The sequence below is a fragment of the Hylaeus anthracinus genome, unplaced genomic scaffold (genome assembly GCF_026225885.1).
Source record: "Hylaeus anthracinus isolate JK02 unplaced genomic scaffold, UHH_iyHylAnth1.0_haploid 12002, whole genome shotgun sequence".
Classification (NCBI taxonomy): Eukaryota; Metazoa; Arthropoda; class Insecta; order Hymenoptera; family Colletidae; genus Hylaeus; species Hylaeus anthracinus.
In genome coordinates, this window is record NW_026534349.1 from 9,149,201 (window position 1) to 9,174,508 (window position 25,308).

The 25,308-nt window shown below is 35.6% G+C and overlaps 6 protein-coding genes across 10 annotated transcripts; 4 read left to right on the forward strand and 2 right to left on the reverse strand.

Moving 5' to 3' along the window:
- Positions 1-851: 851 nt before the first annotated feature.
- LOC128892098 (protein vav) lies at positions 852-5,023 on the forward strand. 2 transcript variants are annotated; one of them, XM_054152209.1, is made up of 9 exons: positions 852-1,121; positions 1,296-1,808; positions 1,882-1,950; positions 2,150-2,276; positions 2,991-3,353; positions 3,429-3,749; positions 3,821-4,225; positions 4,298-4,569; positions 4,657-5,023. In XM_054152209.1, exons 2-9 carry the CDS (start codon positions 1,405-1,407, stop codon positions 5,012-5,014), a joined length of 2,319 nt encoding a protein of 772 aa, XP_054008184.1. In that variant the 5' UTR covers positions 852-1,121; positions 1,296-1,404; the 3' UTR covers positions 5,015-5,023. The 2 variants fall into 2 exon arrangements, with proteins under 2 accessions (XP_054008184.1, XP_054008183.1); XM_054152208.1 differs by lacking the exon at positions 2,150-2,276 and adding an exon at positions 2,611-2,800 and having other exon boundaries at positions 853-1,121.
- Positions 5,006-7,218, reverse strand: LOC128892119 (torsin-1A-like). 3 transcript variants are annotated; one of them, XM_054152257.1, is made up of 4 exons: positions 7,124-7,218; positions 6,802-7,057; positions 6,454-6,719; positions 5,006-6,392 (listed from the first exon to the last, which is right to left on the reverse strand). In XM_054152257.1, the coding sequence occupies exons 2-4, from the start codon at positions 6,986-6,988 to the stop codon at positions 5,763-5,765; spliced, it is 1,083 nt and encodes a 360-aa protein (XP_054008232.1). In that variant the 5' UTR covers positions 6,989-7,057; positions 7,124-7,218; the 3' UTR covers positions 5,006-5,762. The 3 variants fall into 3 exon arrangements, with proteins under 3 accessions (XP_054008232.1, XP_054008230.1, XP_054008233.1); XM_054152255.1 differs by having other exon boundaries at positions 6,802-7,168; XM_054152258.1 differs by having other exon boundaries at positions 5,006-6,365; positions 6,802-7,167.
- Positions 7,219-8,087: 869 nt separating this feature from the next.
- LOC128892127 (uncharacterized) lies at positions 8,088-11,077 on the forward strand. 2 transcript variants are annotated; one of them, XM_054152268.1, is made up of 7 exons: positions 8,088-8,563; positions 8,679-8,807; positions 8,897-8,949; positions 9,389-9,542; positions 9,657-9,785; positions 9,875-9,927; positions 10,550-11,077. In XM_054152268.1, exons 1-7 carry the CDS (start codon positions 8,420-8,422, stop codon positions 10,569-10,571), a joined length of 684 nt encoding a protein of 227 aa, XP_054008243.1. In that variant the 5' UTR covers positions 8,088-8,419; the 3' UTR covers positions 10,572-11,077. The 2 variants fall into 2 exon arrangements, with proteins under 2 accessions (XP_054008243.1, XP_054008242.1); XM_054152267.1 differs by having other exon boundaries at positions 8,099-8,563; positions 10,588-11,077.
- Positions 11,078-12,358: 1,281 nt separating this feature from the next.
- On the forward strand, positions 12,359-22,813 carry LOC128892104 (b(0,+)-type amino acid transporter 1-like). Its single transcript, XM_054152224.1, has 6 exons — positions 12,359-12,769; positions 20,183-20,533; positions 20,760-21,511; positions 21,683-21,896; positions 21,987-22,292; positions 22,372-22,813. Exons 1-6 carry the CDS (start codon positions 12,745-12,747, stop codon positions 22,434-22,436), a joined length of 1,713 nt encoding a protein of 570 aa, XP_054008199.1. The 5' UTR covers positions 12,359-12,744; the 3' UTR covers positions 22,437-22,813.
- LOC128892135 (uncharacterized protein C1orf131 homolog) lies at positions 22,592-23,500 on the reverse strand. Its single transcript, XM_054152282.1, has 2 exons — positions 23,356-23,500; positions 22,592-23,240 (listed from the first exon to the last, which is right to left on the reverse strand). The coding sequence occupies exon 2, from the start codon at positions 23,229-23,231 to the stop codon at positions 22,734-22,736; it is 498 nt and encodes a 165-aa protein (XP_054008257.1). The 5' UTR covers positions 23,232-23,240; positions 23,356-23,500; the 3' UTR covers positions 22,592-22,733.
- Positions 23,501-23,651: 151 nt separating this feature from the next.
- On the forward strand, positions 23,652-25,027 carry LOC128892124 (exosome complex component RRP4). Its single transcript, XM_054152263.1, has 3 exons — positions 23,652-24,010; positions 24,081-24,321; positions 24,397-25,027. The coding sequence occupies exons 1-3, from the start codon at positions 23,877-23,879 to the stop codon at positions 24,907-24,909; spliced, it is 888 nt and encodes a 295-aa protein (XP_054008238.1). The 5' UTR covers positions 23,652-23,876; the 3' UTR covers positions 24,910-25,027.
- Positions 25,028-25,308: the final 281 nt, after the last annotated feature.

Consider the following 25,308-nt stretch of genomic DNA (forward strand, 5'->3'; position numbering starts at 1 on the left):
TTTGAATTTCCAATTCGTTTCACGCTTTGTAACTATGTTTATGTAAACAAATTTACACCAGAGAATGGAGGTATACAAATTTTCAATATAATTTAAATGGGGATATCGTTATTTCGTTTGATTAGTGCGTACCTCAACAATAATAATTGTCGCAATTGTTTTGTGATTACTTATACATCGCTTTCCTCGAATTTTCTTTTGGAAATGTAACTTCTTACACGACATCGGACCGATTTAACATTTGCGTTAAATTTCCACGCAGTATGAGGTAGGTATATTTGAATACATGAATGTTATATTTTCCAGATGTAGAGTAACTAATTTAATTACTCTTTATCCAACTTTCAGTTACTAACAGGTATTCTGAAATAGCGTTCGAACGATCCTTCGTCGCGAGTAATAGCGAGCTAATGGCTGCGAGCTTGTAACGAGAACGCAATGGTGAAATTTTATTAATACGTCCCAGATATTTGGAAGATGATACAAGGGACTTGCGATACAATGATTTTGTCATCACAAGTCTATTATATTATTTTCAGAATACCTTTTAGTAACTTGAAGTTGGATGATGAGTAATTAAATTCGGATTAAGATAATAACACTTGTTTTCCTCTTAATGGAATCTGGAATTACAATATACATTTTTGACGTTCACAAATGAGCGTAAGAGTAATCATAATTTGTCCTTAATGCATTTAAAGGAGAACGCTATTTTCGAATTGGCGAGTGTAACGCGCATTTGAAGAAACGAACAGCCCCATCTGTGCTGTAACGTGGAAAACAAGGGTTGTACCGAAATTTATGATATGATCGACTGCAGTGAAGTAGCAATATGGCGGTCGTGAGCTACTGTGGGCCGAACGTCATAATATTACAATGAGAAAAGGAGGCATATTGTGTAAAGGACTAGCGTACTAAAGTTTTAGCTCGACGAAATGCTTTCTTAGCAATGACACTGCCAACAGAGCATTTTAAGCGGCGTTACGGATTTCGTTGAGATACCTCTGGCAACCGACACGGAACGCAATAATGAGTTCTTCTGTTGCAGAACTTATTACAGAATATTCTTAACGCTGACAGAAGAACGAAGAAATAACTCTCAAATCCTGCGGCGAATGGAGGTATGCGTTTCAAAGTTCTGTTTCTAATAATCATATCTCTTATATTGTTATAATTCTGATAGTTTTATCAATTAATGCTACATTTCTAGATATGGTCTCCCTTTATTTTTATTATTTGTTAACAATGCAGTTATATGAATTGTTATCTTTAATAATGTTTGTACGTTTTTATAGTTATTGAGTGTAAGGAAGCATACCTAACATCTTTATGGCCTAATGTCTTACAAGTTAAAGGAACCTTTATCTTGAACATTTAATATTTTGCTCACTAAATAATAGAAAAATGAGCAGAATAGAAAGCAGTTTGGATAATGGTTGGCACGAATGTGCCAAGTGGTTAACCAGATGTGGAGCTTTAAGAGCGGATCATAAAGCAAATTGGCCAAAAGCAACAGCAGTTGATTTAGCATATACATTACGTGACGGTGTATTACTATGCAATCTTTTAAATACAGTGGATCCTGGTTGCATAGATATGAAAGATGTAAATCAAAAACCGCAAATGGCACAATTTTTGTGTTTACGAAACATAAAAGTATTTTTATTGGCATGCTCAACTATTTTTGGCCTGTCAGATTCTGACCTCTTCGAACCCTCCATGTTGTTCGATTTATCAAATTTTCATCGTGTATTGTGTACTTTATCTGTTCTTTCAAACTGTTCTCGTTTAAGACGCAAGGGAATTCCGTAAGTAATTTATTATCATATATTTGCTTAACTGCAGATTATATCGTTTTAATCTTAGAAATTTTTATTGCAGTGGATTTTCTATAGGTCATGGTAGATCGCAAGAAGATATTTACAAGGGCTTACAAAGTGCTGGTGCAGGGTGAGCATTTTAATTTTCACGAAGTTTTAAGTATTCTAAATATATTAAGCATTGCAGCAAATTATAATAGTTATACAACAATTAGACTTACTTAAAAATAAACATTTTATACAATTTTTATATAAATTAATGAACAAAAACAGATATCATTGTTTTTTGCTCAATATAACTTTATAATAACTTCTATCAATGGGTTTAGCCCCACGACAGGTGTGGTGGCATTTACCATGAAACCTAAGGGTATGGATGTAGATGAATCCCAAGTATATCAAGAATTACTTTGCTTCTCGAGTAATTCTCAACACGACTGGCCTTCCACGGAGAAGGTATCTGTCGTTTGCAATTTAAAAGTTTAAAATATTTTGTGAGAAAAGTACCAAACATCACTGTATTTCACTATTGGAAAGCGTTCTTTAATGTTACACAAAATATAAATAACATATGTTCACAACCACTTATTGCAAAGTTAACTGTAATTCGGTACAGTGATACTGGCACTATTTTAAAGTTATACTGTATTTGCTCCAAAGTTTTATGTGCAAAGTTATGTTCACTCTTAATAACAAAAACTACCGTCGCTATAAATAGTTTAAGTTCGCCAGAAATTTTATTTTTTTCGTGCATGAATAGTGCATGGCTGTTCATATTTTTATGCTAAAGCCGTGAGGATGAAGGTCGCCGCAGAAGGTTTAGAAGGCGGGAAGGGAATGAGGCAGGTGGAGGAGGGGACAACGAAGATCCAGTTGGGGAGGAAGATGGCTACGGAGCATTTTGCAGTCATGCTCAAAGCGAAGAAATCTACCAGGACCTTTGTAGTCTACACTTGCCACCTCCTCCATCTGTTGCACAGGTCGTTACATTTTTGTGTTTCTTGTTATATCTACCTTAATGGTATTTTATAATCACATTTATCTCGACAGTACTTTAAAATTGTAAGTTCTAAAGCTAATAATTGGTCTTGTTTCGCTTCATAGTATTTTGCATTCTACATCGTATATCACAAGCGGATTATTGTAATTAATTTGGTTCCTGTAAAACAGGATGGTGCAATCTCTGGTGGAGAGAAAAGGGACTATGTGATCCAAGAACTTGTCGAAACAGAACGGAATTATTCTGACGTCCTTAACAGTTTGCTCAGACACTTTGCTAGACCTCTTTCATCATTACTACGGCCTGAAGATTCAGCACGCATATTTTTTGGCATAAAGGAACTCGCAGAAATTCATGCCGGTTTTCATAGCCAACTTCGAAAGGCAAGAACCGGCGCAGCTTTAGCGCAAGTTTTCCTCGATTGGCGAGAAAAGTTCCTGATTTATGGCGATTATTGCGCAAATCTTACACTTGCACAAAACACGTTACAAGAAGCTTGTGCGCGAAATGAATTAGTTAATCAAGAAGTTATTGTACGTTTTACAGCATCCATTTTTAATCTATTATTTTGTTTGAACCAATAAACTTCACGGGAATATTAATTATAGCGGTGCCAACAAGAAGCTAATAATGGTAAATTCAAGTTACGGGACATACTATCTGTTCCAATGCAAAGAGTATTGAAGTATCACTTATTGTTGGATAAACTAGTAGAAGAAACTCCTTGTGAGTGGCAAGAAGATAGACGTCAGCTTGGCCAAGCTAGAGAGGTTATGGTTGATATAGCTCAATATATTAATGAAGTGAAACGTGACTCCGACACCTTAGACATTATAAAGGATATTCAGGCGTCAATAATTGATTGGGATGTTCCTGAGGATGTACAGTTAAAAGACTTTGGGCGACTACTTAGAGATGGAGAGCTCAAGGTATTGTTATTTTAATACAGGAAACATTGTTTTAACTAGTGAATTAATGCAATCTGACAATTACATTTCAGGTAAAAGCTCACGGTGACCAACGAATAAAGGCGCGTTATGCATTTGTTTTCGAGCAAGTAGTATTAATTTGTAAAGCGTGTAGAGGAGAACAGTACTGTTACCGTGAAACTTTACGGCTAGATGATTATAGACTGGAAGATGTTACAGCAAGACGTATACTTGGCAAAGATTCTCGATGGACCTACCAATGGATGCTTGTCCATAAACAAGAATATACAGCATATACTTTATCTGCAAGAACGGAAGAACAAAAACAAATGTGGATCAAGGCATTACAAGATGCAATGGATAATGTTAATCCCGCTGCATGTCGCAACACAAACCATAAGTTTAAAGTCACTACATTTGATAATCCGCTTAGTTGTCAGCGATGCGGCAAATTTCTAAAGGGTCGCATATTTCAGGTAAAAGGTCATCGATAAGCGTGCAATAAATATTATAATACAAACTTACTACTAAATTATTCATTTGTACAGGGATATCGGTGTGAAGTTTGCCGCGTTGCTGTGCACAAACAGTGCATTGCACATTCCGGTCGGTGTACTCCGGCACCACCCCCACCTTCACCTCCGCCACCTCTACCATGTGAACGTGCTCTTTCAGTGAAATTATGGTTTGTAGGAGAAATGGGTCGAGATACAGCTTCTAATAAATTAGAACCCCGCGAAGATGGCACATACATGCTGCGAGTGCGACCCGCAGGACAACCGCGTTTACAACATGAAACTAATTACGCTCTTAGTATCAAGTAAGAATTTCGTATAACCTATGTTTTTATTAAAATACTTCTTCAAATGTTTATCTTAAAAAACATAAATGTCAATTACTCTTATAGGGCTGACGGAGCAGTAAAACATATAAGAGTATTTAAACGCGACGTCGATGGAGCTGATTTATTTTATCTCAGTGAATCTCGGTTCTTTAAAAGCGTAGTTGAACTCGTCGAATATTATGAACGGGCTTCATTGGCAGAAAATTTTGAAAAATTAGATCAACGTTTGTTATGGCCATATAGACGTGTATTAGCTAAGGCACTGTTCGATTTTCGTGGAGGAGAACGCAATCAACTAAGCTTACGACGAGGCTGTAGAGTCGTAGTGCTGAGTAAGGAAGGTGATGCCAAAGGATGGTGGAAAGGAAAAATAGGAGATCAAGTAGGATTTTTTCCGAAAGAATACGTCGAGGAAGAGTAAATATAAATTATATTTATAATACTTCCTCGATGTGGTAGCACGACGATCGAGAATATTCTTACACATTAATCACATCATCGTGCAATCATAATACTATATTAAAACGCCCTTCAGTGGAGAACAGAAGAAAAATAATTATATAACACATTTTTACATTGTATAAAATATAGATAAATTAATTTTCATACATCTGCATCATTATAAAAATACAAATTATTTTGTTGTTCTCTTTACTTGAGGTTGTGCAGTATCACACTCATATAAATAGGAAGTACATATGCGTGTATGTGAACCGACATATAAAAATGAATATATTTAGCGACTTGTATAGGCAAAAGAATTATAATTATTTTTCGGTACGATACGGCGATATCAATAATTTAAAAAAGATGTAATTCATGAAGATCAGAGTTGTCTATCCTAGTATATTCAAATCATGTAGAAAAAACTATGATGCCAAATTTTTATACTTGTAGACAACTTCTTTCTTTATGACTATATTTTAAAGTCAATTGCCAAGCCTCAATTGTATATATTGTAATTCTGTACTGTTAACGATAAAAATTTTAACTATTTCCTAAATATACATACACAAATATATAAATATCGCTACACGCATTATTGTAACAAATTAATTGTACTATTTTTTTAACTGTTACACATATTTTCTGATTGTGCCAATGAAAATAATCAATAAAATTTAGACCTTATTAAAACGTTAACATAACGGTGTATTATTTATTTAACCCTATAATTCTTTATTTAATAACTTCTTCCTTCTAGCATATATAATAGAAGCTACTTTCTGCTCTAGTCTTTTACAGCCAGCTGTTGCATAAAGGTTATGCGGTGGAGGTCCAAAAACAACATAAGACATAACTTCTTCTATCATATCATTGGTAGGAGTACTATCCCTCTTTAAAAAAGCTTTTCTTAAACACATTTTCACATGTGCTTCTTCAAGTGGTAAGAAAGGTACATAATGATCTATGAGACTAGTGTCTATTGCCTCACTGCGATAAAGGCCACCTTTTTCATTGAATGCTCCAACACTTATTAGATTTTCAAAATCTTGGAGTTTAGTTCCATGTCTATGCTTGCCTTCTGCCCAAAGTGTAAGTAAACGTTGTGTGATTTTTGAACTGCCAGTATTAGACAAAAATATGTAAATGGCTTTCCTAGTATTTACTGTAGCACCCATTAATCTCCAAGATTTGAACCATGTAGTATAATCCAAAAATGGTACAAGCACATTTAATAAACCTTCTGGCATTTTATCAACTTCATCAAATACAAATATTGATCTTTCACATTTTATTAAACTATCCATAATAGTTTTACGTAATTCCTCCTGTATGATACAAAGTAACACAACACACTAAAATAATTTATATTAAAAGGTATTTAAAATGTGTCTTGTAATTATACTAAACATGTACCTTGTAGTGTTCTATATCTCTTTCCAAAGGAAAATCATTACGACCATTGAAAAAATGATAAAATTTACTATGATCACCTTTTTTGTAAAAGGAGGTGGCAATCATTTGAGCTACATAAGTTTTACCAGTTCCTGGAGGACCATGAAAGCTCATAGCCAAAGCTTTTGGAGGATTAGATGAACCTAGATGGCCACGTAAGGCATTTACAACTATATGATGAGCAATTTCTTGCCCATAAAGTTCTGTATTAAGAATGTCATCTAACACTACCAAATAAATGTATACATATAAATAATGTAATTAATTATGTACGTTTGTTATTACATTTTTTCTAGTTGATATACTTACTATTTATATCAGGAGATACATATTCATCATTACAACATTCTGCAAATTTACAGGGTATATACTCTACTACATTATAAAGTTTAGAATATATAGTCGATAGTGTTCCTGTCCAAGAAAATGCACATTTTACACAAACTGTTAAAAAAGTGACAAAAATCCACATCGACAAAAAACCGGCAAAATTCATTTTCTCTTATTGTTTGATTGGCACAAAAAGAACCGCATTTGATCACACCTAGACATTAATTGCTAAAACCTAAAATAAATTATTGAAAATTCTATATCACAGAACCAATTCATGGAAAAAAATTCAATTACATACTTATACGGTTATGGCAACCTGTATATAAGTACCAATAATCAAAATACGGACCAACAAACAAATTGGAATCGCCATCTAGAGGTGAAGGACGAACTAATTTTTCAAAGGGGTATATATGTGTGTGTGGTATCTCATTTTCCTTATAATTAACTTGAAGTAAAGTTAAATAATAACAGTATTAAATAATAAAATAGTTAACGCATATGTGCTTATGTCAAATTTATTATTTTTAAAAATATATTATTTAATATTAGTTTTAATACCAGTGGCGCCATCGGTGGGAAACCGCCCAAGTTTGTAGTGGAAATAGTTCCCAATGTTTTTGTAGGATGGCGCCACTAATACCTTTAGTCAAATAATATTTATTATTGCTAAGTTTATGTGTCAAACATTCATATTGTATGTAAAAATATTTGAAGATATTGCGAATAAAAAATAAGGTACCACGTAATGTGACTATTTTTTATCAATTTATGTACACATATTAGCATGAAGCTATAATATGAAATAACATTTCATAAACAACATTAATTTATTCAATTCTTTAATTTTTTTATTAAAAAAAAAAAGACTTAGCAATAAAAATCCTTATTGTTGGAAACATACATTCAATACTTATATCAAGTATATGGGAACAAAACATATTGGTGAGCTCACCCGAGATGCATACATGTAAATCCAGACTCCTTATTGGTCCCCATTCCAGACAAATAATTCCTACCTTTCGATTCAAAATATAAAGAAATTATCATAAATATACATAAATAAAACTAATTCAAACATGTAATATGTATATTTTTAAATACATATTTCGCCATATTTACGTGAACTGAATATGCATTGAGTAACTACTGGTTTATTCATTATGGAATATTAAAACCTTTGTGATTACATGATTAAAGATTAAAGTACTATAATTTTTCTACTTTATTACATTCGTTACATGTTATAAAGATTACTGGCTACATTTAGTTAATCCAAATATTATCATTTTAGAAACCGTATCAACGAAGAATCATAGACATGCGTACATTAAGATTCGCATGTTCTACTAACCAGTTCCCTAAATTCAGTGCTCTAGCATGCTCTAGCTGCAGATCAGATAACGATAATCTATTGAACAAAGTTTGTTGCTTGATTAGTACCAATTAGTACTTTTCCACCTAAGGTGGTGTGATGCTTGTTTAAACATCAGACGATCGTCTATACTTAATACTTTGTTTACCTCTTTTAGTGGTATCTATATAATATTCGAATACATTTTAAAACTTATTATTTCATTCAAGAAATAAAAATATGGCGTCTGGGGATACTGCTGTTGCTGAATCCACTTCTACAAAATTGTACACGAGGAATGAAGTGAAAACACACACGGACAGCAGTGATGTGTGGATTATTATTAATAATAGCGTTTACGACTTAACTTCATTTTTAAATAAGGTTCATATCGTCATTATTTTATAACTGTGACATTTTCAATGTTAGTCTGTTTTTGGCTAAATGTGTTTTCAATAAAACTTGCATAAAAATGGTCGTTTTTCTATTCGAATTTAAGCATCCAGGTGGAGAAGAAGTTCTTTTGGAACACGCTGGCCGTGATGGCACAGAAGCTTTTGAAGATATCGGACACTCTAGCGATGCGAGAGAAATGATGGTCTCATATAAGATCGGAGAACTTGTAGAAGTGAATGTCAAATTTAATATTTATGCTCTGTACATCTACAAAAAAAAAGTTAGGTTTTTCATGATATGAAAATTATTTCTTTATTCTAGGCAGAAAGAACTAATGGAACTGCAAGTGGATTGTCCAAAGATGACAATTCCAGGTAAATTGATCCTTTTAAAATTGTCTGTTGTGATTAATATTCTTATCTATGTACAGGTTGGCTCAAATTATTGATTGAAATCCATTGCAAGATTAGATAAAGATTAGTGGCTATGTTTAGTTAATCCAAAAGTTACCATTTCAGAAATCTTATCAACGAAGAACATTGCGTACCAACAAAGAATCATCAAAATGTGCACCTTAAGATTCGCATCTTCTACTAACCAATTCGCTAAATTCAGTCTGTAACTCTAGCTGCAGATGAGATAATGATAATTTATTGAACAAAGTTTGTTGCATGATTAGTACCTTTCCACCTAAGGTGGTCTGATGCTTGTTTAAACATCAGATAATTGTCTATACTTAATACTTTGCTTAGCTCTTTTAGTGGTATCTATATACTATTCATATGCAGTTTAAAACTTATTGTTTCATTCAAGAACTAAAAATATGGCGTCTGGGGATACTGCTGTTGCTGAATCCACTTCTACAAAATTGTACACGAGGAATGAAGTTAAAACACACACGGACAGCAGTGATGTGTGGATTATTATTAATAATAGCGTTTACGACTTAACTTCATTTATGAATAAGGTTCATATCGTCATTATTTTATAACTGTGATATTTTCTATGTTAGTCTGTTTTGGCCAAATGTTTTTTTAATGAAACTTGCATAAAAATGGTCGTTTTTCTATTCGAATTTAAGCATCCAGGTGGAGAAGAAGTTCTTTTGGAACATGCTGGCCGTGATGGCACAGAAGCTTTTGAAGATATCGGACACTCTAGTGATGCAAGAGAAATGATGGTCCCATATAAGATTGGAGAACTTGTAGAAGTATATGTCAAATTTAATATTCATGCTCTGTATATATTCAAAAGAAAAGTTAGCTTTTTCACAATACGAAAATTATTTCGTCATTTTAGGCAGAAAGAACAAATGGAACTGCAAGTGGAATGTCCGAAGATGACAATTCCAGGTAAATTGTTTCTTTTAAAATTGTCTTTTGTGATTAACATTCTTATGTGTGTACAGGTTGGAACATTGTTAAAATATAGCAAAAAGTATTTGAGACAGAAATAACTTGTCTTTATGAAGAACATAATGTGATGACGAATTCCTGGTTTTGATTTGAAGGAAGAAACATTTCAAGGTTCTTGAGGCTCTTGTTAATAGACCTTAAAATGTTCTTGACGTGTGGTATTTCCAACTGGAACCAAGAAGATATCATTACAGTATGTCCTTCATGAAATCCCTTAAACATTCTTTTTTAATTTTAAAAATAGATGAGTTATCCAAGTGATCTGTCTTAGATGTTTCCACCTGGTATATCATTGATAAATACAGACATTATAAATAATGTTAATACCCTATCTATGTATGTATTGTATCCGTTATCTCATAACTTTTCCGTGTTACTATTTATTGGATAGCACAATTGAAAATTGAAGTTTCAATTGTTACAGGAACGTGCTTAATGCTATATGCTTATGTGTTTTGTATTTATATGTATCTGCAGGATATACCATATTTGTAAGTTAAGTTTGTGCTATCCAGACTCGTAACATTATTAAAATTTAATACATATAATATGTAAATAGTCGGTGCTGCATCGTGATGTGATGATTGGCAATTGCAGTGGTTCTTGGAGGTCGTGGCTGATTCCTATTGCACTTGGGGTTCTGGCGACGCTCGTCTACCGTTATTTTATCAAAGCACATTAAATCATTCCTAATTACTATTTTGTAATTTGTATTGTACATAAATAATTGTTATAAATAATTAATGGGCGGATATTACAAATATGCACATTATTACAATTTTTTTACAACATGAAATTGCACATACAAACTGGCCTAACATAAAGCCAACAAAAGAAGAAAGTTCATTGAAACTAAAAGACATACGTACATTCAGTTTCACATATATATGGAATACTAATATGAAATGACATTTAAAGTTGGTGAATATCCTTAAATTTTAATAATAAATGAACATACACTGCAAAGGCAGTAAGTCTAGCTTCTTCAATGTATCGCGAATAATTGCATTTTACAGATCAAATTTATTAAACGTTTATTGTAAATTTATGTGTATAATGAAAATAAACTACTTTTTGTTATGTTTTATGCGTTGCATATAACAATTTATCAAACCTACTCTTTATATGGAGGAAAAAATTGTTTTTACCTGTACCTTTATTCTTAAAAATACTATTCCTTCTTATCCAAGTACCAGTGTTCTAATTGTTACGTTTTTTCAATGCAAATGTTCATACTCAAGGTTATTTGATAGTTATACCATGATAGGTTATTGAATTCATTTCGAATTAAGAAAAATTAATTACCAACAACTCGTTCATATTGTCAGAATTAGATTAATATTTTCCGAGTATAGACAATAGATGTCGCATCATGTACATAGCGTAGAAGATAAAGTACATTCCTGAAATCTAACTATTACCAACAGTAGTTCGTTTTCATACGATGTAAGTACTACGCTTTCATCGAAATTTATGATATATGTCTTACGTACTTGTACAAAAAGATCCAAATAGTTTCTACGTTAAATATTTCTTTCTATAATCTTTGATCAAATAAAACAATTCATCGAATAAACTATATTTATATGTATAGGAGTTACAGGACGATAAATGCAATTACGTGATCTATGTTGAAAAAACGCGCTAGCAGTTGTGTCACTTAACATGTCAATAGCTGTGAACAAACTTGTGTAGTAACAGACTGCAACACTTTTAAATTGACATGCAAGAGGATAATAAATTTCTATGGATCTCGTATCTTTTGAGACAATAGTAAATAATCAAAGACTTACAGATTCCGCTATTCCACTTGCAACTATACATGACTCGTATCAGTCATTGATTTCGTTGATGACGTTGTCATCGCTGTAAAATTTAAAAGAACATCGACGCGAGGATCGACGTCCCATTTATCACCTTTCCATAAAAATTATCGATCAAACGTGAAAAATATTCAAACTACCCTTCGACGATTGATATCCGAAAATCCATTAGTCTGTTGCACGTGATGCATTAGATTTACTCGTTTAATTCAATTACGCGCAAAGGGAAGAGGGGAAGATCTCTTTTTGATGTTTGAGGTCTTATCAACATTCATTTTGGATTCGATCTAATGGGGGATTAACCAAGAGTTAAAGAGCTGCTTCTTTTCCGATTAAGGAATAACAAACAGTTAAAAGATTAGATTAAGAGGTGAATTCATAGGTGTTCGGTAAAACTCGAAAGACAGAAAAACGATATCGAGCGAGTTCGGGCGCCGACGCTGGGACGCTCTTGCGTTTATCCTTTCTTCCCTCTCGCTCTCGCAATTTCCCCTACCCGACCTCGTTCCTGCTCGCCGTTCGGCGGGTATGTCTCCCTTTGTCGAACGCCTAGTTCATCGTCAGAGCTGGATCGGTGCATATCGTGTTGCAATATTATAACCTCGCACGACTCTGCTAATACGACGCATACGGGGAGTCACGGTAGGGTAGCGCAATAACAAAATACTTGATTTCGAAGACGGAAGACGTACATTGCAGCGGGGTGTTACCGTCCGAATAATCCAGTCAGAAAAGAAGGGCGCACGGAACGGTCGCCCATCGAATTGCGAACGAGAGAGACTCGCGAGCGAATTTAGCGCGAGAAGAGAGTCAGACGGCGAGCAGAAGACAGCTGTAGTCTGGCAAAGGCAGTGGTTGCACCGAAAAGTCGGCGTGGTGTCATGAGAGGCGGTCTCACAGTCCGCCCTTCTTATCGGTCCCTCTTAGAGTCATGCATGTCGCGTCCTTCAAACGAGGTGAGCGATGCTTTTCCTTCACCATCGCCCGACCTTCTTTTTATCATTTTGCCACGTGCATTATCAACAGCGGTTTCGACGCTAGAGGCACTTGTTCGTAATTGGAAAGATTCGCGCGCTTTTTAAGCACACCGAGTCGCTTCCATTCATGAATGCGACACCCATTCTTAGGACAAGGCCCTCTCGTCGAAGACTGTTGAGCTGTACGAAACGATGCACTAAGTGCGCGCTACTCTTAACCCGGGCGTGACAAAATTTCGTGTCGAGCAGAACCATTTAAATCGTTGAATAAACACGAACGCCTAATATCTCGCGTGACAAAGAAAATGGAGTTTGTTTATCGTTAACTTGGCAAACGTACACGACGGGAACCGGTTGATACAATGGCATTAATCGTTTCGCGTAAATCAGATGAGAAGTATTACGAAATTTTCGCGGAAAAGACACAATTCATCCGGGCGAACAAAACCTGTTGGTGCACACGCTCGTGCCCGAGTTATGGAACGAGAAAGCACGTGCGTGCCAAGATGCATTGTGCTTCTAGTTAGCACAGTCGTCGGGCTAATTATGCATAAACGTTTTCGTCTTCTTCAGTGAGATTTTTTTACGGAAAGTTCATCGAACGCGTGCGATATTTTTTCTCGCGCGACGGTGTTTGGTGGTTCCTCGAAAACGCTGGGATACGAATAAAGTAAATACAATGAGTTCCGGAGTTAAGCTCGTAGGTACGCGGTTGTGATCTCACTTATGTTCACATATTTTGCATGTATGTATGTTTTCAGATATCGAATAAAGTTTTCCTTCCATAAAATAGTACATATGGATTTTCAAAGCTTTAATTAATTTTTGAGATCGTTGGTTAAATGTATCATAGGAGAAAAGAGAGATCAATTCTAAACATTAAAACTACCGAGGTCAACGCATACTATACACACAACTATATCTTTGTAACTAATTTGTTAATCAATTGTTAATGATTGAGTAACTTTAGAAGGAAGTTCGAAGTACATAGGTCAAATGAACCAGCTTGGTAGTTTTAGCGTTGAACGAGTACTCAAAGAAAATACTTTGATCTTAATGATAACATGAATTGCGTTTAACGATTGACGCATAATGTTTACACGTGCACGGTTTGATCTTGGCAAATTCGGTTGTTTACAGCCGCTCGTAATTGACACAGATACCTATGTAGAGGATTCAACGAACCAATCCGAAGCCAAATTGGTAACGGTGGGATCGAGACGAAACGAAAACGCTTATTAAGTTAAAATGTAGCGAAAAATGCTCGTTACGCAATGCAAGAGAGCGCGTCTCTCGAAATCCACGAGCAGTTGCGTCATACCGCGAAACGGAAAGCTCGAGTTCGCAGGGTGCACGGAATCCTTAAGATACTCCAAGAATATCTTCGTTTCCTATTTGATTCCCTCCGTGGAGTGGTAATGCCAAACGAATTAACCGAAGTCAAGAGCACATTCGTTCGTATTCTTTTAATCTTTATGCTCGCTGTTACTTCAACTTCACCAAATTCTATCAAAAGATCGTCATTTTTCACTAGCAAACAAGCTATTATTTGTTCACATCAAACACTTTGTTTTAGTCATTTCAGGAACCTATAAAATAAATTTTGGTAAATATTTCTTCCAAGCAAAAAATTATAATTGGAATTAACAAGACATTTAACATTTTTAAATTATGATGATATTTATATGTAAGTTGTATGGTTACTTACATATTTTTTTGCATGTTATTGTTGGAATAACATTATAGAACTTGTGATAATTACAATAAAACAAGATAAAAAATTTGATGAAAATTACCTGAGACATACAATACACGGAAGTAAATGCCCAGACTTCGGATAATTACATTGCAAACGATAATCGTGTTTCGATAGATCATGCTTCCTTCGTCTCATTGATCTGTAAAAAAGATTGAACAAAATTAAAATCAAATTTATACAAGGGATAAAGTAATTTTTAGATACTTTAGACATTCGTGCTCCAAAATGTCGATCCGCAAGGAATTCAGAAATTGTTCACCTTATGGTTACCCTCAAAGTTAGAATTTCTGCGAATAGGAATAGTTCCTTGTAGACGAACGACCATTATGGATACAAGTTCGATGGCGATCGACCACTCTTCCCACGTTCGAGTTCGCGAGTTTATTTTTAACATTTCACAATAGATACGTGCCGTACGAAGTGGCCACAAATAGACGATCGAGTTCCAACGAACCACTCTACAAGGAGAAACGACGATAAGCGGTCCGACGACGTGTTACCATTTAAGCCAATTATGCCTTTTACACGCAAACCAATACGAGCGTTATTCTTCTCAATGGTGTCCCGTTATTATTATATCTAGGTCGATCGTCTCCAAAAGAACGTCAGTTTTATCGCAAGGAAATCTATTATTACACCGCGTCTTCGCAAAAAATCTGAACTTATAACGTGAAAGCTTCCTAGCGACTCTTGGCGGATTTACCATGGAATTTCATTTAAAACTTTGAGTATATAAATATAAACAAAAAATAATTTGAGTATATAAATTATTATAACTCAGAATTGAGCACCTAACAAATAGCCAACTAATATCCCATCACGAAGAGAATAAATAGGAGTACAAACATATTTGTATACTAATAACAATTGTTTTTCATAAAAGTTTTCTATAGATAAGTTTAGATCCGCCGTTAGTGCGCGGAACATCGTTTCGATCTCAATTATTTAATGCACGACGAAAACCTGTCTGCTTCGAGTTATAAGGCAATAAGCGAGTACCCATGATCGATAGAATGAAAATCATCGACCATTGTCAGTCAGCTGTAAATCTGCTATACATGGCTAATCATACGGCCTGGCGTGGGAAGCAAATTGAAGGTTCCCCAGCTGTATTTACGTAACAGTAAAAGCTTCCAAGTATCATAGCTCTGATCAGAGGAATGCGACGCATGATTTTCGACACCGATAAATGGATCAATAGTAGTTCACGCGACTGGCCAAGTGGTTCAGACCGTGAACCTACGGTTCGCGGAGTAGGTCACCGCGAACCACGTGTCTTCGAATACATACAACTCTAGACAACTGTTGGTCGCGACTGAGACAGCCAACCTTACGCTTTTAACCCTTTGCAGACCAATTTTTTCTCATTCCAAATAGGTTGGTCCGACCTACTTCTCGAATTTAAAACAATATCGAGGCACTTTGACTTGTTGGAATGATTTAGGATCGATCAAACACAACGTCGGACTGCAAAGGGCTGAAAGGAATTCAATTAAAATTCTATATTTACTTCTATATATATATATATATATATAGAACTATTTTATTCGAACTATTTTATATATATATAGAACTATTTTATTACTTCTATATATATATAGAAGTAAATATAGAATTTTAATTGAATTCCTTTCAGCCCTTTTATATATATATATATAAAAAAGCATTACCATTTCTGGATCATAAGAAATGAGTATGCAAAACACACGTCGAAACATGATCCAAGGAGTCAAAGGATAAAATGTAGTAGATATTTGAAAATATAATAAACAGTTCTGAAAATAATCTCTACATAGTCTATACGTATATATACATATATATATTTTTTTTAGATATATTCTATATCTACTCTTCGTCTCCTTGGTTCATCCTTCAAAGAGAGTCCTGCGTACTTATTTCTTATAATCTAGGAATGGTAATCCTGATACAATACAAAGAACTCTTTGTAGCGTTGACCTCGCGACTTTGAATTTTATATAGCCACGGATGTTGCGTACCGCGCATTTGTATCGCAACGGTCGCAGAGAAGTTGTACAAATTAAATTCTCGTATCAAACGGAACGAGACTCGGTCAAACGAATTCAACAGTTTCTAGGCACAATTTAATGCTTATTTTATGACCGACTCGACCTTCGTCACGGACGCAGTCAGTCGAGACGACGAACGAGGATCGGTTTCTTTCGTACGATCAATTAAACGCAATTGGATCAACGCGATACTTCGCCACAACGGGGCTCCAGGGTTCTGGTTTGTTGAGCGTTCAAGTGAGTCATTTTCACAAACGAAGAATTTGGAATATAAACATGCCTAATTCCAGAGATAGAAAATATTTTATTTAGTTAATAAATAACGACGTTTGACAATTTATTCGTGAGCTTTTCGAATAAGTAAACTTCAATTGTTCGTTGCGAATTTAATATGGTATATTTTTATAATTAATACATTAATTTTGTTACTACGTAAGATCTCAAGCAGACCAGAATCCCGGTCTAACACGTAATTGTAGGAACGGTTCTAGGATTCGTTCGTTAGTCACGTACCAACGATAACAGGAATTGTTTTCAACATTTCTTGGTCGTAAATAGGAGATTAACTGAAATAAAATACTGGACTTGAATATAATTTACAAGCGCGAATAACAGGCTACTTATCGAAAGGGACGCGACCAAGCCTACGTGATACGATCGAAGATAAAGTAGCCATTGATAGACACTGTTCATTAAACTCTGCATACGTCAGTATTAGCTGGATATCGTGTTACCAGTTCGAAGAAATTTGCAACTTAATTCGTGGCTCTTCGTCGCGCGAAGAGCAACCGTGTCTGGTGGCAATCACCTTTTATCAAGCGACATCTTTGTTACTTGAATCGTTTAAAACAATTTCCCCTTGCCCCGAGCAATTACATCGCTCGACGATAGAACAAAATATTGGTCGCGATTGCTCTTAAACAAGACCGAATTACATTCCGCGTACACTCGACACGCTTGTCTCGTTAAAAACGACGCAATAACATCATACTTCCTGGCGTGAATTACGAAAACCTTCCTTATTCTCTTCTTTCTTTTCTTAACTTCGCAAAAATATTTTATGTAACAGCTCGTAAAATAGTTTCGAGAATGTTCATTATGTCTTGGTTGTATACATAAATCATCTCAAAGTCCACGGACGTTGGAGTTGTCTTTGGGGTTGCATCACACTGTAAACGAAGAACCAAAGTCATACAGCAGAGATAGTTAAAATTTGACTGGAATAATAGACGATTAGAAATACTGTGTAGCGATTTATTCTAATCGTTTATTCAATTGAAAATATAATTTTAATTCTATTATTCAAATTCTAATTTTTATGTAACGAAGAACTGATAAAAAGTTTATTCCATCTCAATAAGAATTTTTCAACAGAAAATAACAAAAAGTTTAGCCGCAAATCGTGAAAGACGAATGTAAGTCCTTTACATTCGCTCTATTTATAAATTCACATGATAATAATACGATAACTGGTTCGTGTAACAAGAGACTTCCATAACCATTATACCGATATTTTCCAGTTATCATCTGACAAACTCTTACAGAAATACAGGTATGAAAGCATCGGTATATTATTATTTGCCGTTTTTATTATTGGTCTGGGCAGCGCGTACGTACGTTACAATGCAACAATGAAATACGACGCAATTCGTCCGTGGTCTTTGCGGGTAGTAAAATGTTGAAATGTCGCTACGGTGACGTACATAATATGCACCACAACTCAATTCAAATTTTATTTGTGGTAACGTTAACTAAAATAACGAAATGAATGATTAAAATTTAAATTATAAACATTTTTAACCTTTCACGAGAAAAATGGATATATTACTCCTTATTGCCCATCTTTGGTGTACAGTATACGTGGCAAATATTGTGTCATTGCAGCGACGCGAATCAGTTGCCGCGGTCAGCAATTTTTGTAAAGACCTTCTCATTATAAAATCGTTTAATACGTTCTCTGATTCGAAAAATTGCTAACGATGGTATTAAAAATTGATTCGTTTGTAGATTTCCTAATCGGTTTACAGGTTTCGTTTATCTGTTCTAAGACTACGCAAAACTATGTGAAGATTGTGATAAAAAGTCTAGAAAATACTGAACAACCAAGTCATCCGTACCGTATCGTATAACAAGTTAAACGTTTGAAACAAATCCTGTGCATATTTTTGTCGTGTAAAAAAAAAAAGTCATGCACCGAAGCGGGGACAGCAAACGATATTTTGAGGTGGACAGTATTTAAAATGTCATACGATGGAAAACCATAGCCGCGTCGAGAAAATCGATAGTCCTTTATCAGAAGGTCACCTTGAATAAGAAACCACGCTCAGCACGCCTGGCGTATTACGAGTGTTCAATCGCTTCAAGACTGAATCCGTTTTGAAAGAATGCAACGTGCTCGTATTGCACACTATACATATAAGCATAAGCACTTACTGCGTTCGTTATAGACGTACGATTCTAGAAAGATTTAATGCTTTCGTATGCGCTTATCGACGTTTGCTCTATTTACGGCAACGATTTTTTGCGCACATTACATTTTCATTATCGATAACAATGATTTTTTTCGTGATCAGGTAATATCGAACCGATTATAGTAAACTACATAGAAAGTGTTAGGCAAATACATATTCACTAGTATAGGTTTGACATTGTAACAGAATCTTGTACAAATGTCGCCCAGCCATTTTTACAATACTCCCAATTGAACGTTATCGTTAACTTATGGGCGTAGTGGACGAAGAATTCGAAAAATTGGCATAGATTCAAGAAAAGAATCAACAAATATTTAACAAAAGACTAGTCGTATGTTGGCGCTAATTGTTTGAGAAAATTACTCTCAAGAGTTGCAGTGTCAAGATACATCGGTTAATCGGTATCGCATGCGGTGCGTTCTGCTCTATTGTGCGACGAAGCACGTAAAGAAGGCATAACGATGTCGGTCACGAGAAATCTTTTGGCATCCGGCCACGCGAACTATTACGGTAGCAGCAACGTCCAAAAGATAATAATATACGTCACGTGGGGACATAAACACAAATTCAGAGATTTCCCACTTTTCAGCTACTCTCGACGACTCCTTCGGAGTCATGCTTCGTTAGTCTTTCGTCAGTCGTCAGAAGGAAACTGCGCGAGACGGTCGCGTGTTTTAAACCGCATACGTTTTTCAAGTAACGCAGTGTTTTTGTCAAGCTTCTTTAGTTCACGGCATATTTTAGAGAAACAAACCTGGCACAGTTTTTCATCGGGAATGATTATCGTAATTATTTAGAAAACTATATCAATTAGAAATTTATAGACCTGTTGCTAAAAATTCGCGGTGCAGTGTAGCCGACGGTTAATCGTGTATCGCGTAATATTTCTGCAAAGTTTGTCGAGGGAATCGCACAGAATTTGTGCACGATATTTTTTTGTGAAAACATGTTGTAATTCTGTCTAGAAGTTCGACCATTTATTATTTAGTTGATTATTAACTAATTCGTAGACGTATAAATACCACGAAACGATTTCTAGTAGACCTTCAATTCGATTATGTTTTGAATGGTAGTTGATTCGACAGCTAGAAAGAAAAAGGTGGAAAATTAAAAGTATGAAATGGAATTGTTACAGCTACCGTGGGACATGATCCACAGACGAGCAACGGTAATCAGCCGCAGCAACAGTTGCAACCCGGTGGTTGGATTGGAGTTCCCGAGACGACGCTGGTGTCGCGATCGGCTAGGAGCAACGGAAACAGCAACGGCTGGAACCCTGTTGTTACGACGCCGTTTCAGCATCAACAACAGCTACACGAACGGAAACAAAAAGAAACTAAATCTGGGGACCTGGGAGATGATGAAGACGGGGGTGGAGGGGGTGGAGGGCTGGAGGGGGCGGACCCAGAGGAGAACAACTCTGTTCACCTCAAGAGACGGGTGGGACTCGTCAGTGGGGTGGCTCTAATCGTTGGTACCATGATAGGTAATGATTGATAAACGTTCTTTACGAGTTCTTCATAATTGTTTACAATAGCGACAAGCTCGTAATTGAGTAATAGCACGAATTCTCTTTCACGGGTGAGGTTTTTATGAACGCGAGCATCGGATTGCCTATTGCTAGGAGCACATGAGGTTGTCTCTAATGTAAACAATGACCAATTTCTTTTTACAATTTGAGCGTGTAAGATTTGGTTACGTTTACGGCGCAGGTTCCGGGATATTCGTTTCGCCGTCAGGGCTTTTAGTTCGAACTGGCAGTATCGGAATCAGCTTCCTCGTATGGACGGCCTGCGGCTTGTTGAGTCTGTGCGGCGCGTTGGCATACGCCGAGCTGGGTACGATGAACACGAGCAGCGGTGCTGAATATGCGTACTTCATGGACGCGTTCGGCGCACCGCCTGCATTCCTCTTCTCATGGGTCTCCACTTTGGTCTTGAAGCCGTCTCAGATGGCTATCATATGCCTCTCGTTCGCGCAATACGCGGTAGAAGCGTTCGCAGCCGACTGCGATCCACCCGAGGAAGTCGTCAAGATCGTAGCGCTTCTGGCAATCATACTTATACTGCTGGTGAATTGTTACAGCGTTAATCTGGCCACGGGTGTGCAGAATGCGTTCACTGCGGCCAAATTGATCGCCATACTCGTTGTAATCGCCGGCGGTTCTTACAAGCTAATACAGGGTAACACACAGCATCTCAAAGGCGCTTTCAACACAATGGATGGCAGCTCCACCGTAAATATTGGAAGGCTGGCCACAGCTTTCTACACCGGTTTATGGGCGTACGACGGTTGGAACAACCTGAATTACGTCACGGAAGAAATCAAAGACCCCTCGAAAAATCTGCCGCGTTCCATTATGATCGGTATACCCCTCGTCACACTTTGTTACGCGTTGATAAACGTCTCTTACTTAGCTGTGATGTCGCCGTCGGAGATGATAGAAAGCGAAGCCGTCGCAGTGGTAAGAGAATCTGCAATTTCATTGTCGTTTCGATTAGAAACCAAGAATTAGAGCGAGACACTCGTATCCTCCCAATTTTTCAGAGCTAAGATCGGTAGAATATCTTGAAAAAAAGCATACAAATTAAAATCGATTCAACGGGGAGAGTCATCCTTCTATAATGTTTTGCAGACTTTTGGAAATCGGATTCTTGGCGTTATGGCGTGGCTCATGCCGCTCTCGGTAGCAATCAGCACGTTCGGTTCCGCAAATGGTACTCTCTTTGCAGCAGGTAGACTATGCTTCGCTGCATCCCGAGAGGGTCATTTACTCGACTGTCTCAGTTACGTGCACGTGCGACGATTCACCCCCGCGCCAGGACTCATCTTCCACTCACTCGTTGCAGGTACCGTTCACACGTCTATTCTACGTAAGACAAAATATACATTAGTATACATGTACTAATTATTTAATAAAATACGTTCAAATCGATCAGGAACGATGGTATTATCGGGAAACATAGATTCCTTGATCGACTTTTTTTCATTTACCGCTTGGATCTTTTACGGTGGAGCAATGCTCGCTTTGTTGGTGATGCGAAGAACCAGACCAAATCATCCACGACCATACAAATGTCCGCTGGTGATACCTGTGCTCGTACTTGGAATTTCTGCGTACCTGATTGTAGCGCCAATCATTGATAAGCCTCAAATCGAGTACTTGTACGCGACCGGGTTCATATTTGCAGGCATGCTTGTCTACCTCCCGTTCGTTAAATACGGATATGTGCCCAAATTTATGGGTAAGTGTAAATTTAGTTAAAAGATATCGTCGCATACATGTATCAACTAATTGCCAAACATTACTTTTCCAATTTGCAGAAGGAGTAAATGCCTTTCTTCAGATGTTACTCGAGGTAGCACCGACGGCTGCGGCCTTTGACTGACCTTGATTGAATCCAAGAAATGGTTCTTTTAATGCCAAATCATTCCATAGCGGCATAGTGAACCATATGTGAATATCTATTTTAAATATGCATAGACAAACATGTGTATCCTATTATTAAAGCTCTCAAAGCTGGCCCAAATGAATTCACAAACATAAAAATATTATTTTATTACTCGTTATTCTTCATATATAACATACAATATATGGAACATGTTATTGTTAGACATAATTAATTAATGTTGTACAGATTGCAATGAAGCAACTAAAAATATTTTAAACACTTATGGTTAAAATTTCAACTTTTTTTTTTACTCAGTGTTTTCTTATTCACTTTTCCATAAACCTCTAATATACCATCAGATTTTTTCTTACGAGTCTTTGTAGTTTTATGTTTTACCATACTTCCTTTAAGTCCTGAAGCATGTTCTTTTTTCTTGTTCATTTCCTTTTCCCTCATTTTTGTATTCTTTAATTCTTTATAATTTATGTTCTGGTTTTTAGGAGGTTTTGCTCCTAAATTTATGATAAGCTCAATTTTTGCTTTGTTTGCTTCTGATTTTTCTAAACCAGACATACCAAATTTCATAACTTCATATCTAACACGTTTCATTTCTAGTTCTTGTTTTTTCTTTCGATCTATGTATGTATCTTCCTTAGTTCCTTTTTCCATGTTTTCTTGAAGGCAAACATTTTTCTTCATCTTCTTTTTTGGACCTACGTAATTAACTGATATAAATTCTTTTGGAGCACCTTTTTTCATCTTTGACACACGCGTCGCAATGAAATCTTCCATTGTATTATGCTAAAAAATAATAAACTTTGATTAAGAACACAATTTATTGAGGTTAGATAATAAAATCTTTAAGTTTGCGAAGCAAATTTGGTAGTAATTGTCCAAATACTGAACAAAAATATACCTTCGAAGTGATATGATATATTGAATAATATCAAATCATTAATTAGACATAGATATCTGTATAAAATGATGCCGCTTGAGAAAAAAGTATCCAACAGTTATCATAAAACATCGAACATCAAAATCAAAGTTCTCTAAGGTTCTCGTGTGGTGCATTTCCAAATGTCTTGAGGTCACTTGCGGTTGAATCACTAGATGACGCTGTATAGATTATAAATGCAATAAATAAATTATTATTCATTAAATATGTATCGAATATTAATACACTTCCCTATCCGTTACTTTGGTTGTGGAATAATAAAGTAATCAATTTCTAACGAGAATGATAAGAATTCAAATGTATTTGATGCTGTCTGATGCTGTCCATGCATGTCCATGGCTGTCCAAGCATCGTATGATTATACTTGAACATAACCTTGCAGCATGCTTGAAATATAACGTAAAATAAGTTACATACAACACATTAATGCATATAGTAATTGTTACGTATATAAAATATAAAAATATTATCGCTTAATTACGATGGAGGAATATCCACCTATTAATGTACGTTTAGCTGTGAATAGAGTCAATCCAAACTTAATCAGAAGTGAAGAAGTTCAGCCGCGAATATATACACCAGGAGAAGAAATATCTAGTCAACCTGACTTTTTGAGGTAAAAACGGTATCTACAAGCCACTTATGAATAAAAAGCAGAATTTTCATTTCATATGCATTTTTAATAGAGGTCACGGAACATATGTAGATGATGAAAACACATTACGTGCATCCGTAGCTGGTGTGTTAGAAAAAGTAAACAAACTTATATCGATAAGACCGTTGAAAGCACGTTACCAGGGCGAAATAGGAGATGTTGTTGTTGGCCGAATAACTGAAGTACAACAAAAACGATGGAAAGTTGATACAAATTCCAAACTTGACTCTGTACTGTTATTATCCAGCGTTAATTTACCTGGAGGAGAATTGGTATGATATGAAAATAGAATTGTAACCCCGTTTATAATTCTGTTTAAAATGCAATATTTTTTTGTAATTCATTAGAGGAGAAGATCTGCAGAAGATGAACAAACTATGCGAAGGTATCTCCAGGAAGGAGACTTAATTTGTGCAGAAGTACAAAGTACTTTTGTAGATGGCTCGCTTTCATTACATACTAGAGTCTTAAAGTATGGTAAATTATCTCAGGGTATAATGATAAAAGTTTCACCAGCCCTCATAAAACGAAAGAAAACACATTTTCACAATTTGGAAAGTGGTATAAGTTTAATATTAGGAAACAATGGTTATATATGGATTGGAGCTAGTAAACAAGACACTGATAGATCAGAGGGAGGCTTTACTCAAGATTTAACTAGAATTCCACAGGAGAATCGTGAAGTTTGCGCACGACTGCGTAATTGTATTTTAATTTTAGCGCAATGTAATCTGCAACTAACGGATACATCTGTCACATATGCTTACGAAGAGTCTATGAAATATAAAGTAAATGAATTATTAGAACCGGAAGCAGCATTTGATATATCATTATTGACTCATCAAAGATTTTCACAATGATCCCAAATTATATATAACTACATGTTACTTAACATATAAACAGAAGAATATATATTTTATAATTTCTGATGTAATCTTTTAATTTGAGATACACAGTAATAAAAACTTTTTAGAAGTGTCTAATAAAATTTTAATTATTTAACATTTGCGTACCAAATAAAATGTTATATCATTGAAGCAGATTATATAATCGACTTTATTATGATTGTGATTTAATGAATGAACTTTCCAACTACTAAGTCCAAATATGAAAAGTTAGTACTGCATTGCAGTAAAATTGAAATAGATCATATAGAAATACACTGCAGTATTTTATCAGCAGTTTTGCCTGTAAGGATGCATGGAAAGTAGTATATAATGTGGTATGCACTGCTAATATGAGTATTGATTAAACAAATG

Excerpts from the sequence above, each read along its gene's own strand:
- LOC128892127 (XM_054152267.1), top strand. The coding sequence starts at position 8,420 with ATGGCGTCTGGGGATACTGCTGTTGCTGAATCCACTTCTACAAAATTG. Across the intron at positions 8,950-9,388 it reads TCCAAAGATGACAATTCCAG|AACTAAAAATATGGCGTCTG; the intron begins GTAAATTGATCC and ends GTTTCATTCAAG. Across the intron at positions 9,928-10,587 it reads TCCGAAGATGACAATTCCAG|TGGTTCTTGGAGGTCGTGGC; the intron begins GTAAATTGTTTC and ends TGGCAATTGCAG.
- LOC128892135 (XM_054152282.1), bottom strand. The coding sequence starts at position 23,231 with ATGGAAGATTTCATTGCGACGCGTGTGTCAAAGATGAAAAAAGGTGCT.
- LOC128892119 (XM_054152257.1), bottom strand. The coding sequence starts at position 6,988 with ATGAATTTTGCCGGTTTTTTGTCGATGTGGATTTTTGTCACTTTTTTA. Across the intron at positions 6,720-6,801 it reads TGTATCTCCTGATATAAATA|TGTTAGATGACATTCTTAAT; the intron begins GTAAGTATATCA and ends TTTATTTGGTAG. Across the intron at positions 6,393-6,453 it reads GAGATATAGAACACTACAAG|TGTGTTGTGTTACTTTGTAT; the intron begins GTACATGTTTAG and ends AAATTATTTTAG.
- LOC128892104 (XM_054152224.1), top strand. The coding sequence starts at position 12,745 with ATGCATGTCGCGTCCTTCAAACGAG. Across the intron at positions 12,770-20,182 it reads TGTCGCGTCCTTCAAACGAG|CTACCGTGGGACATGATCCA; the intron begins GTGAGCGATGCT and ends GAATTGTTACAG. Across the intron at positions 21,897-21,986 it reads CTTCCACTCACTCGTTGCAG|GAACGATGGTATTATCGGGA; the intron begins GTACCGTTCACA and ends CAAATCGATCAG.
- LOC128892124 (XM_054152263.1), top strand. The coding sequence starts at position 23,877 with ATGGAGGAATATCCACCTATTAATGTACGTTTAGCTGTGAATAGAGTC. Across the intron at positions 24,011-24,080 it reads AGTCAACCTGACTTTTTGAG|AGGTCACGGAACATATGTAG; the intron begins GTAAAAACGGTA and ends CATTTTTAATAG. Across the intron at positions 24,322-24,396 it reads ATTTACCTGGAGGAGAATTG|AGGAGAAGATCTGCAGAAGA; the intron begins GTATGATATGAA and ends GTAATTCATTAG.
- LOC128892098 (XM_054152208.1), top strand. The coding sequence starts at position 1,405 with ATGAGCAGAATAGAAAGCAGTTTGGATAATGGTTGGCACGAATGTGCC. Across the intron at positions 1,809-1,881 it reads TTAAGACGCAAGGGAATTCC|TGGATTTTCTATAGGTCATG; the intron begins GTAAGTAATTTA and ends TTTTTATTGCAG. Across the intron at positions 2,801-2,990 it reads CTCCTCCATCTGTTGCACAG|GATGGTGCAATCTCTGGTGG; the intron begins GTCGTTACATTT and ends CCTGTAAAACAG.